At 44.1% G+C, this 13,448-nt stretch overlaps 1 protein-coding gene across 2 annotated transcripts in view; it reads right to left on the reverse strand.

Annotated features, from left to right (window-relative positions):
- Positions 1–861: 861 nt before the first annotated feature.
- crim1 (cysteine rich transmembrane BMP regulator 1 (chordin-like)) overlaps positions 862–13,448 on the reverse strand; it is a 278,667-nt gene continuing 266,080 nt past the window's right edge. The window contains exons 16-18 of one of the 2 annotated variants that reach the window (XM_063055527.1): positions 12,397–12,578; positions 7,876–8,052; positions 862–7,127 (exon numbers count right to left, since the gene is read on the reverse strand). In XM_063055527.1, coding sequence (XP_062911597.1) covers positions 7,113–7,127; positions 7,876–8,052; positions 12,397–12,578 — 374 coding nt within the window. In that variant the 3' untranslated portion in view covers positions 862–7,112. The remainder of the gene's footprint in view (positions 7,128–7,875; positions 8,053–12,396; positions 12,579–13,448) is intronic. The other variant, XM_063055529.1, reaches the window with a different exon arrangement.

Consider the following 13,448-nt stretch of genomic DNA (forward strand, 5'->3'; position numbering starts at 1 on the left):
CCCCCTAATGTGGGGCAGGTGGAGGGAGAACCTGTTCAATGTCCCATCTGTTCAGGAGACAGATAGTTGTGTTGGATTGGGAATGGGACAGTGAGTTAAAAGAGCAGGAAGAAAGGACCTTATAAGACCAGAAGACATAGAAGCTATATTAGGCCATTCAGTCCATCTGGTCTGCCCTGCCATTTGATCATGGCTGATTTATTTTTTCTTCTCCACCCCATTGTCCTGCCATGTAATTGCTGACATCGTAACCCAGCAATAGTGGCTCACATTGAGGATGTCCCAGTCCAAACGTGGAAGCTGGAAGCAAAGGAGGCCCTTTAGCCCCACCTGATCGATCCTGGTCAAGAATGGGTCTTAGGTCACTCCCACCTCCCAGCCCTGCTGGTTACTGTCCTTTAACTGCTCAACTGTTAGGTGTAGTAAGGGTTTCGGCTTCCAGTACACTTACAGGCAGCGAGCTTGAGATGAATCAAGTGAAAATCCCCACTAACCCTCTACCAATTAACATGCATCTCAGTTCTTTATTTATTGACATCTCTGACAGGGGCACCAAGACCTTTCTGTTTACCCTATTTAGCCTTCTCATAACAAAAATAATTTGCCAACGCTTTACAATGAAAACAGCACTAGTCTAGTCAGTTACTCCTTACACCTACAATTTCCCAGCCCTGGCCATATACTTCCAAATCTGGCATTATCCACCTCAGTCTCCTCTGCACCCGCCTCTGGTGATACCACATCCTGTTAGGCAAGTGCGAATAATTGAACAACAGCAACCTACTGCCGGGTGAATTGAACTCAAGAGCGGGCATGAAATGACCCAGTCCAGCTTCAGAATCATGACCACACACAGAAACATGGGGTTTAACATTGTTTATTGTGCTGTCAAGAGCAAATGTACACGAAAAAAAATGCCTTACATTTAAAAAAAAAGTAAACAAGCAAACTGCAGAACTGCAGTGCACTCCAAGTGCCACATACGCATCTATTTTAGAAATATTTTGCATTATTTTACATTAGCACAACAGTAACCAAAGTACAAGAATGTCAGATACAGGACGTAGTGGGCAGGCATCTTGTTTTTCCCCTTCTCACCTATTTTTTTTTTCATTTTGAAAACAGCATCTTGTCCTGTATCCTCTCTGTTCCTTTTTTTTCTCACCGGAATACAACCACAATCACAAAATAAAAACAAGCAGTGAATGATATCTGTTTAAAAAAAAAACACTTCTCAACTTAAAAGTCTTTTGGTTGGGAAAGCATAGAGCAATCGGTCTTGACAGAACGTATCTCTTCTGAGCCAAACAGGAACAACGTAATTCCTGTGCACAAGGATTGGGAAGGGTAGGGAGGAGGAGGTGAGCAAGAGACAGCAGCTAAGGTCTCGGGAAGTAACTCTCAGGCAAAAATGAAAAGAAAAAGCCACATTGATAGGAAAAGCTCAACCCTTAGTTAAACCAGATCACCTTCCTTTTCCTCCCGTTCAAATAATGCAAAAAAAAAACGTACATCTTGAAATGTTCTAACTTTTCATTAATCTCCAGATTAATAAATTAGGGCAAACAATAAATTAGATTTTTTTTCAGCCTAAAAGTTTAACAAGCTCTGACCCCAAGTATCTACAACAATACTTGGGAATTCTACTACGAAAAAAAAGTACAAATGTCTTCACATTAAAGCAAAATGGGTAATGGATTCCCTCGTGAAAGCACTTTAAAAACGTTATTACACAAAGAGGGGGTAATTAGTACAAAAGTGCCAAGACCTGTCTTTTTTTTAATATATTTAGTAAGTTTTAACGACTAAGAGACTCACTACAAAGAAAAAGTCCAGCTTATCAATGCCAGCATTCCAATAGTTATTTTGTCAGTATCTCTTCAGCAACAGGAGGCGGATCATCTTTGTTCTCGTTTCTCCCTCCAGCTTTCCAGACATTCTGTCATTGCGATGCCTTTGATGTCATCTGGAGGTTTTCAACGATTACCCATCATACGAACTGCATGGGAGAGAATCCACCTCTGCCGCCATCCCCACCTACTGACAACTGCATCTACCCCAGTACTGCAGTGAGGTCCCCAGGGCACAACCGATGCTGCGCCAAGGGAAAGTGAGCTAAAGTTTGGTCAGAGAGATCAGCTTTAAGGAGGGGAAAGTGCTGAAGACGTATTGGAAGGGAGCTCTTGTGTTTGGAGAATGAGTGGTAGGATGCAGCCTCCAGCTATTTTTGGAAGAGAAGGCAAGTATTTGAGGAGGCATTTCTTTATAGAGGGGGTGGTATACCTGTGGAATTCTTTGCCACAGCCAGGTCATTGGGTATACTTAAAGTGGAGGTTGATAGGTTCTAGATTAGTAAGGGTATCAAAGGTTATGGGGAGAAGATAGGGGGCCAGGGCCAAGAGGGAAAATAAATCAGCCATGATTGAATGATGGAGCAGACTCAATGGGCCAGATCTCCTAATTCTGCATGTAAGTCTTATGGTTTTGGCAGGGAGTATGTAAATGAAAACAAGACCTGATTTGGGAAACTGAAACGTGGGACTGGAGAATTCGGAAGAAAATGAGGAGGGTCCTTGTGCTAAGGAACAGGAGGCATCGCGGGTTGTTTTGAATTGAATGCCTCTGACAGCTGCGAAAAGTGGGGAAGAAAACAGGATGAAAGGGAACGCCTTTACCAAGTTAACATGGGATTTGTGTGGGAAGCAAAAAAGCTGAGAGAGCACAGGAGCTGCAAGTTAGGAGCATGCATGGAAAAATAGGCAACTCAAAGGAAGAGCAAGTTCAGGGAAGAGCCCGGCATGTGGAACGAGGGAAAGCACAAAAGACCAGAATGAAGAGATAGCCCTGATCGTATGGACAATGGAAGTCTATCACCTTATATATATATATGACTGCCTGTTCATTTCCATGGATGCTACCCACCCTGCTGGGTTCCTCCAGCATTCTGTGTGTATTACATTATATATGCTGTTGGGATGAATGGAGTTCATGGAGACAGTTTACTGATGAAAAAACTTCAGGATGGGACAGCTATATTTGATCTTCAAGGTGATCCTGGAACTGGGAGTAGATTCGGCAGGGGAGGACACCTGTTCACCTGATTCAGTCAGACCTCCTGACTGAAGGCCAATTAATTGACAGGTATCTTTTGGAAGTGGAGCACATGTGGGTGGAGGATGTGCCTAGGGGAACGTACAGGTTGCAAGAATTTATCAGGGACAAGGGCTTCAAGTGGAGGATGAAAACATCAAGATATTTTAGATCTGGTCATGACAAATGAGGAAGGATCTGGCGAATAAGGATCCTCGAGGAGGTAGTGACCACAAAACTCCAGAATTCAGATACAGTTTGAGGATGGACCAAAACCACTGATGTCATTGTAAATAGGGGTAAACAATGATATGGAACTGGCATTGTCTAGGTTGGTCTGGGAAGTTACAGTATGAGAACAGACCAGTTGATCTACAGTGGCTGATATTCAGACAGTTGGTCCATGGGCAAGAACTTATTCCAATAAGAAAGAGGATTTCCATGAGAAAGAGGCACAGTCTGTGACATTGTCAGGTCAAGGAGAACGTTAAATTGAAAAGTAGGGCATAGAAAGTGATCAGGCTTGGCGGGATCTTTTTTAGTATCCAACAAACTAGCAAAGCTCATTAGATGTAAGGAAATTGACTTTAGAAGGAAACCTTGCATGTAATATTAAAACAGTTAAGAGTTTCTCTGGATAGATAACTAGGAAGAAGGTGGCTAGTGTAGGTGTGGGATCTCCCGAGAAAGAGGCTGGTGAATTAATTATAGGAAACAAAAAATGGCAAGTATGCCAAAACAATTGTTTTGCCTCTGCCTCTGCCATGGTGGGTACTGCAAACATCCCCAAGATAACAGATGGGCTACTTTGAAATAACAGGGTGGAACTTGCAAAATTCCCATTACAAGGGATAAAGTATTAAGGAAACTCACTGGCTAAAGCTGGACAAGTCAATGGCACCCAGAAGTTTAAAAGGAAGTGACTGCAGGAATAGTGTGCCTATTGGTAGAAGTTTATAAAAGTTACTAAATTCCAAATGGGTACCAGAGGATTGAAAATAGCCGATATAACTTCCTTGTTCAAAAACAGGGGGAAGATAGAAGGTGAGGCTAGTTAGCTTAACATCTGTTGCTCCCAACGTGAATCAAAGAAGAAATAATGAATTACTTAAGAAAGCTGAAAATATGCAGACATAATCAACATATTTTTATGAAAGGCAAATTACATTTGGCAAATTTGCTCAAGTTCTTTGAGGGTGGGATATGGAGAGTTGACAGGGGGAACATGTAGATGTAGTATATCTAAATTTCCAAAAGTCACTTGACAAATTACTTCACAAGAGAATAGTGCATAAATTAGGAGCCCATGATATTGGAGGAAATGTGTTAGTGTGGATCAAAAACTGACTGTGATGTAGTTATATGTAATGTGACATATGTACTTTGTGAATAAATTTACGTTAAACTTTTCAGTTGAAATAAATGATTCCTTTTCGGACTGGAGAGATGTAATTAGTGGAGTATTTGAGTGATCAGTTTTTGGCCCACAGTTATTTTCATTAATGACATGGAGGATGAAATGAAAAGTAAGATTTCCATGTTCGCAAATGATGCAAAGGTAGGTGTAGTGGCATTTTGTGATGAGATTACTGTGTTTTTGTAATGGGATAGATCCAGACTGGGTGAGTGGGTGAAAACCTGGCAAATGGAGCTTAATATGGGGGATGTGTGAGGTCATGCACTTCAGTGAAAGGAATCAAAAGACAGATTATTATCTAAACAGAGAGAGACTGCAAACAAATCAACTTCTGAGGGATCTATGTATGTGTTTGTTGCATGAATCACAGTAATCTGGCAGGAAGCCCCAACAAGACTGTCATGAAGGTCAACGGCGTGATGCTTATTGTGAAGGGTTGCAGTTTAAGAATTAAGAGATTTTGTTATAATTGTGTTGATGAGGCCATACCAGGAATACTATGATCAGTTTTGGTCCCCTTAACAGAAAAAAATAATGTATTAGCAATAGAGGAAGTACAAAGGAGATTCTCCAGCTTAATTTCTGGGATGAAAGGGTTGTCTTATCAATACAGGCTAGGCAATTTTGGTTCTGTGTTCCTTGGATTTGAGAAGATTGAAGGGTAACTTTATTCAAATATAAGGGGGATTGTTTAGGTGCTTTCACTAGTGGGAGCATCACAAAGGAATATCGTTAAAAAACAAGGGGCTAGTCTCTTAAAGCTAAGGTGAATAGAAATTTCATCCCTCAGAGGGTAGTAAGCCTCTGAGATTTTCTGTCTCTGAGAATGATGGGGCCCAGATCATTATTTATGATGGAGATAGATAAATATGTGCAATATAGGAGAATTAAGGGTTATGGGGAACTGGTGCAGAGGAAGAGTTGAGGCCAGCGTAGTTCGGCCATGATATCATAGTGCAGACTTGAGGGAACTGGTGGCCGACTCCTGCTCCTGTCTCCTTGTGTCCTTGTGAGATCTGGGAGAAGAAGTAGATCAATCAATGGTAGCAGAAGCATCTGTTGAACTGTACGGTGGAGGGTGGTGATGCATGGCTAGGTGGTTGGGTGTTGGGGCAAGAGCTTTATCAGGATGGATCATAGGAAGTGGAGCTGGAAAAGGTCAGGGCATTGTGATTGGAGATGACAAGTGAAAAGAGGACACCATGAAGATACTGCACGTTGGTGTGTATCTATTGGATGAGGGATCTAGAGCAAATTCAGAGCAGGGAGCAAGTTTATTAGCACTCACTCAGTGCTGATCTTGCAACCTTGGGCAATCTGATTAACTACATTCATATTTGTTGCCGTTTCCTCCTCAGCCCTCCCAATCCCACTGCCCTCACTACAGGGGAGATGGGTCAGTGGTCCATGACTAATATTTGCTTCACAATGGCCATTCTTCACAGGTGCTTGGGTAATGGCCCCTTGAGCCTGAAAAGGCACCATCTGAGCAAAACCTGGCTCCCTGATTCCATGCACGTCCACTGTCCAGTAAAGAAAATGACCAAAGGCAGGAAGTCTAGAGGACTGAATCCCCATACTCTGCCTGCCTCACAAGCCCTCATGCTCCCCCAACCTCTGGACAACTTGGCCAATTGTAAAGTCCCTCCAACTGGTGCCAAGAGGGAGCAACTCAAGTATGACCAGGGTATTCAATCAACAATCTTCTTGACCTGCAGACTGATCATCCCTTCAGGACGTGCAGCCCTTTACTGAGCTGATAGGACATTTTCCTTTGATAAAGTCAAAGAGTCTGGAGCTTCTTAGGAGGATCCGGAAGACGACAAACCTCCGCAGAGGAAAACAAAATGGAGGAGCAAAAGTAAAGCACACAGTTTATAATGGGAGATGGCCCAGTGCATTTTATCCCTAACGGATCAGACAACAGGCTGCACAAGTTCATCCACACTGCAATGGCTGCACGTAAGAAAAAGCAAAAAGAATAATAAAGACTGGCAAGCACTCCGATTATATTATGGATAACTGCGAGACCTATTGTGCGATCTTTAAAGCCCTTTGTAGGCTGAAATCAGAAAGAGTGAGAATAATGCTGAGGCATCATTAAAAAGGCACAAAATCTTAGGCAAAATGAGATGCTCTTTCCTTCCACGAGTCCTGTGAGCCACCAAGCACTAAAATGGAATGCCTGTTAAGCTAATTTTTTTTAAAACTGGATAAAATCTCTCTAGGATATAAATACATTAAACAGGAAAACATAGAAAATTATATATATGTACAAATACTTTTGTTTCAGCATAATATATATTAACATAAATATTCCTATAATGCTAATGTTTCACAAAGCATAATTTCCTTTTTCTCAGTTTCAAAAAAGGTGCTTGAGTAATATATAATTACGAAGCTTCCTTCCACGGAAGCAGTCTCTAATCTGCATACCAGTAAGTACAAAAACCCAGTCTCTTTCCTCTTTCGGTATCGAGCAGGAACTCTGTCCAAACAAAACGTCTTCTATGTTCACCTTCAGAAACTCTTAGGAAGCCACCAGAGAGGCTGGGAGCTTCATGGGAAAAGCCTGTTGTGGTTGTCCTCATCTCTGGTAGTATCTTTACACGATCCAGTGCTAATATCATACAAAACAAAAAAAAAGGATGTTTAGGCCGCAGCCTCACGGTGTCCTTGGCAACCAACTGGCCATCGAAAAGCAGCACACAGTACACTTTAATATGACTCAGTCGACCCACCCTCAACATCTGCCATGCTCTTATAAACAGTAATAAAAAAAACTAATTATCTTAAATTTCCATGTGTACAGAAAACATTGCCCTTATGGCAAGCATGGGACTATGTTGATTCTCTTATGTAGTTTGTACTCGTGGCATACTCTAGGACATTCATGTCAAGGGCTCTTTCTCTCTAGTTTCAGTGGGTTAGGCATTGTCGATAACAGATACAGAGAGCGAGGAAACTTAAAAAGAGTCCACAAGCTTGGAAAGTTGCTATTTGGTAGTCAACCAGAAAGGGCTTTCTTTCCACACAATGTCCTTCACCTCTCTACAGCTGTATATTACATGCAGAAAAACCATAGCATCTGCAACTTTGGTGCTAGAGTGTTCGAGGAAACACTTGGTCAAATATCACAAGGAAAAGCGGGAATGATTTCTTTCTCTCTCTCTCTCTCTGGCACACTGCTGGAGCGAAATGGAGCCCGTCCCGTTCACGCCTCAGAGTTGTACATGAATTCACAAATCCAATACAGTCCATTAAGCAAGTGCACAATTGTAGCTGTTTTTTTTTGTAATTTTTTTTTGTGTTTTTTTTTGTAGCGGGTAAAGAAAAAAAGTCTTTCTGTTTAGAGAGGTGCCTCACACCGTCTGATAGAAGCTGTCCGCTTGCAAGTTGTTTTGCTTTGTGTTTGGCATGCTGTAGAAACCACTGTGTCTGGAATCCGGTTCCGCCATTCTCAGCATCCTCTGGGAACTATCTACTTGAACCATGGTTCCTTTCTTACAGTCCACGTACACCAATTGGTTGTTCAGACACGAGGGCTGTTGGGACAAACAGAATTGATTCCATAAACTTAATGCCCACAACAGTGCTCTGTTTGCCATGTTGCCGTTTCCCGTGGAGTGTAGGTGCTGTCGGAAAGGCAGCAATTGCTGCCTTTCCGTCTGTGCTCTGACAGTGGAAGCAGTCCAAAAGGGATTCAGTGGGCTAATTCCTTGGATGAGTGAGCGGGAGTCACAGAGTCATTCAGTTTGGAAACAGGCCTTCGGCCCAACTGGTCTATGCTGACCAAGATTCCCATCTAAGCTGTTCCCATTTGCCCACATTTGGTCCATAACTCTCCAAGCCTTTCCTATCCATATAACGGTTCACGTGCCTTTTACATATTGTTTATGCATCTCCCTCAACCACTTCGGCTGGCACCTCATTCCATATCCAGACCACACTCCAGGTGAAAAGGTTGCCCCTCAGGTTCCTATTAAATCTCTTCCCTCTCACCCTAAATCTCTGCTTATCCCAGCTCTGGGATAAAAACCTTGAACATTCACCCTCTGTAAGATGGCTACTCGTTCTCCTTCTTTCCAATGAATAAAGCCCCAGCTTGCTCAACCTCTCTCCGTGACTCAGTCCTCGAATCCCAGCAATCTCCTGGTAAGTCTCTCCTGCACTGTTACCAGCATCTCCCCATTATCAGTGTGACCAAAACTGAACACAATATTCCAAATGAAGTCTCGCCGTCATCTTCAACTGCAAGATAATGTCCCGACGTTTATGCTCAGGGCCCTAACTGCTGAAGGCGAGTGTACCAAAAGCCTTCGTCACCACTCCGTCTACCAGGGAACCTGTACTTGTGCACCTGGGTTCTAAAACACTCTCCAAAGCCACACGGTTCACTGTGAAGGTCCAAGCTTTATTTGGGATCATAGAGTCATAGAACACGACAGCACAAAAACAGGCTCCCTGGCCCATCTAGTCCATGCCAACTGATCTTCTGCCATCTAGCTGTACCCACACTGTAGTTGTGCATGCCTCTCTTCTTTATGTACCCATCCGAACTTCTCTTAAATGTTACAATTGCACTCACATCCCACACTTCTGTTGGCAGATTGTTCCACACTCACACCACCCTCTGGTGAAGAAGTTTCTCCTCAGGTTCCTTGTAAATATGTCATCTTTCACCTTAAACCGATGACCTCTGGTTCTAGTCTCACCCAACCTGAGGGGGAAAAAGGCTGTATGCATTCACTCTATCCATACCCCTTATAATTCTGTATACCTCTAGAAGATCTCTCCTCATTCTCCTGTGCCCCGGGATACAAAGTCCCAACCCATTCAACTTTTCCTCATAATTCAGGTCCTCACATCCCAGCAACATCTATGTAAATTTTCTCCGTACCTTTTGTCTTTGCCAAATGCAACACCTCACATCTATCCAAATCAAACACCACTTGCCATACCTTGACCCACTTATTGGGCTGAAGGAGATCACTCTACAACACAACTTAGTTTAGTGTCATCTGCAAATGTTCCAACCATGCCTTGTATGTTCAAATCATTGATATAGGTGACAAAGAGTTGTCCTTCCACCAGCAAAAGAAATTGAATCTACATTCTTGGAGAATGAGTGGTGATCTTCATGAAACAGAAAAGGGGATAACAAATTAGATACTAGGATATTTCCAGTGGAAGGAGAAAGCTAAACGCGTATATATAGTTACTAGATTAGTGGGTGGTCATTTAAAGCTGAGGTGTGTGGAAACTTCTTCCTACAGATGGCGGTGATCATGGAGTTCTCTGTCCCAGCAGATTGTCAAGGATGGGTCATCGGGGGTATTTAAAGGGAAAGTAGATCAATTTTGGAAGATTGGAGAATGGAGGGCCTATGGCAACTGAGACCTAATGCAGATCAGCCACGATCATATTGAATTGCAGGGCAGATTTGAGAGTTGTGGACACAGTGCAGACCCCACCCCCTCTACGGAGTCTGTCTATATTTCACAGTAAAGCAGCCAGCGTAATTAAAGAATTTCTGTTTTCCCCTCTCCCATCAGGCAAAAGATACAAAAGCCTGAGAGCACTGCTTCTACAACACTGTTATAAGTCTGTTAAATAGTTCCCCAGTATAAGTTGGACTCTTGGCCTCACAGTCATGATCTTGCACCTTAATGTTTGCCTGCACAGCCCTTTCTCTGTTCTGCATTGTTATTGTTTGACCTTGTGCTAACTTAATGCAGCGTGTAACGAAGTGACCTGTACGAACAATGTGCAAGACAAGCTCTTCACAGGACCTCAGTACATGTGACAACAATAAACCAATTCTAGAAGAGCTACTCTTGCCCCCATTTAATTCTATTCCTTATGTTAATTGCCTTCGATTGAACTGATTGGCTTGTCGGGCCAGCTCAGGGGCCAGTCATGAGTCAACCATGGTATTGGCAATTTGGATCACATATTCGCAATCTGTCTTCTGGAGGAATAATTGGGTAGTGAAATAGCAACAGAAAATAACTCAATAGGTCAGGGAGTATCTGCAGAGAGAGGCATATTTATCAATTCAGTTTACCGATCTTAGATGAAAAAGAATTATTTTATTATTATCATTATTTTTTGTTACTGTACACACTACTGTAACTATATGTGCTGTGTGAGCCTTGAACCTTGACCTTACAGGAATGCGGTTCCCTCTAGTTGTATTTATCTGTGGTTGAATAACAATTAAACTTGAACTTGAACTAGAACTCAGTTCTGGTCTTAGTACAAAACATAAGAATGTTGAGGTGCTGGAGAAGGGGCAATAAAGTAATTAGAAAACTGAAAACTGAGACGCTGCTGATGCTGGAAATCCAAAGTAACACACACACACACACACACACACACACACACACACAAAATGCTGGGGGAACTCAGCAGGTCAGGCAGCGTCCATGGAAATAAATAAACAGTCAGCGTTTTGGACCGAGACCCTTCTTCAGAAAACTAATGTTGTAACAGTGAGGTTATAACATTGCCAGATTATGACATTCCTCACTTAAGATCCAGATGGGTTTTAACAACAATCTAATGCTTGTGTGGTCATCAGTACTGATAGCTTGTTACTGGATTTTAAGTTCTCCAGCTGTCATAGTGTGATTTGAACTTACACATTCCGGTTATGATTTGGCTCTCTGGATTTGCTAATTCAGCAAGTTTTACATTTCCCTTTTAGTCTAGTTCACTGTCTTTTTGACACCTCTTACTCAGTTATCTGTTCCTCAAGTGTGACAGTGTTGTTAGAGTCATAGCAATTCAGAGTACACGGCAGGGAACGAGGCCCTTTACTCCTAATGCCAATCTAAGATAGTCACATTTGCCCTCATTAGACCTTTATAACCGTTCCTATCCATGTACCTGCCCAAGGGTCTTGTAGATGTTGTTACTGTACCTGCAGGGTGGTGGGGTTGAGATACATCTCTACTGAATGAGGGGTGAGGCACTTCTTCCCTCCGCTGGCCTGCAGGTTGCCTTTGGGCAAGGTGTAGCACCTGCTTAGCTCCCCGCCCGACCAGGGTCACGTGAAGTCACGGGAGCAGGTGGTGGACGGTCGTACGAGCAGCTGGTGCTTACCACAAGTCTTGGTTATGTGACTACAGACGCCAGGCAGACAACCTCTGAGGGGTATGGATAATGGCTGGGGTCACCTGTCTTGTAAAGACACTGCCCAGAAGGGGGCAATGGCAAACCACTTCTGTAGAAAAATTTGCCAAGGACATTCATGGTCATGAAGAGATCATGACGGCCTAACCCATATGACATGGCACATAATGAAGGAATGAACTGAACCTGTCTCAACCAGTTACTGCCAGCTTGCTCAATGTATAGAGCACACGCTGTGTGAAGGTGCTGTCCCTCAGGTCCCTTTGCTGTTCCACCAGAAGGGCGAGTACTATTTCACAGGAATCCCATTGTGGGACGTACACAAGTGCTACGGATCTCTGGTCCTTTACCTCAGTCATGAATTGAGAAGCTGGCGGGGGGGCGGGGGGGTGCGGAATCCAAAGGAGAAGTGCGGGGCAAGTCTTTCACACAAGGTGAGGTTGGTACCTGGAATGGTGGTGGAGCCGGATATGATGGAGGCTCTCAGATAGGTACAAATGCGTGAGGAATGGGTTTGAGAGGGAAAATAAATCAACTATGATCGAATGGCAGAGCAGACTCGATGGGCTGAATAGCCTGATTCTGGTCCTCAGTCTCATGAACGTGCAGAGAATGGAGGGATATGGACCACGTACAGGAAGAAAGAATCTGAATTGGCCTGGCACAACATTGTGGGCCGAAGGGCCTGTTTCTGTGCTGAACTGTTTTATGATCTACCCTCACAGAAAGAGATTTTGTCAGGGCTGCCTCACCTTTGTAGGGGCTCTGTAGCAGGGCACAGGAATCCACTGCTTCTTCTGGTTCACCAGCAGCAGGGCGATGACGAGAATCAGGGCGATCATAACGGGCACCGCCACCCACGCCACTGAGTGCATGGCAGAATCTTCACTGAACCGCGGGTAGTCTCCACTGATGGCGTTCACACGCAGGTTCTCTGTGGTGGGGGGGGGGGGAGAGAGAAGCAAAGCCTTGTTACGAGGGCGGGCTGCCAGGGATACTGAGATGGAGAAGCCAGTCAGGTGCCAGCTCACAGCAGGCGAGACGTTACACATCCACAATGGGAGTACAGGCTCATTTGACAATTTCTGGAGGGTAAGTTTCGAATGCAGAGGAGCTGTATGAAATAGAGACGCAGAATGCTGGAGACACCCAGCTGCAGGGAAATTGCTTTATTATTGTCATGTGTACCAAGGTACAGTGAGAAACATGTCTTCCATACCATACCGTTCATTCCGACGAGGAACACCTCCTCTGCACTCACTTGGTTGAAAGTAAGGAGTTGTGAAAGGTGCTAGAGGAATGTACATATCTCTTCCAGAGTAACACACACAAAATGCTGGAGGAACTCAGCATCTATTGAAACGAACAGACAGTCGATGTTTTGGGCTGAGACCCCGCTTCAGGATTGGGAAGGAAGAGGGAAAGACACCAGTATAGAAAGGTGGGGGGGGGGAAGACACCAGTATAGAAAGGTGGGGGGGGGGGAAACACCAGTATAGGAAGGTGGGGGGGGAGACACCAGTATAGAAAGGTGGCGGGGGGGGGGGAGACACCAGTATAGAAAGGTGGGGGGGGGGAGACACCAGTATAGAAAGGTGGGGTGGGGAAGACACCAGTATAGAAAGGTGGGGGGGGGAAGACACCAGTATAGAAAGGTGGGGGGGGGGAGACACCAGTATAGGAAGGTGGGGGGGGGGAGACACCAGTATAGAAAGGTGGGGGGGGGGGAGACACCAGTATAGAAAGGTGGGGGGGGGGAGACACCAGTATAGGAAGGTGGGGGGGGGAAGACACCAGTATAGGA

This window comes from Mobula hypostoma, chromosome 8 (assembly GCF_963921235.1).
Source record: "Mobula hypostoma chromosome 8, sMobHyp1.1, whole genome shotgun sequence".
Lineage (NCBI taxonomy): Eukaryota > Metazoa > Chordata > Chondrichthyes > Myliobatiformes > Myliobatidae > Mobula > Mobula hypostoma.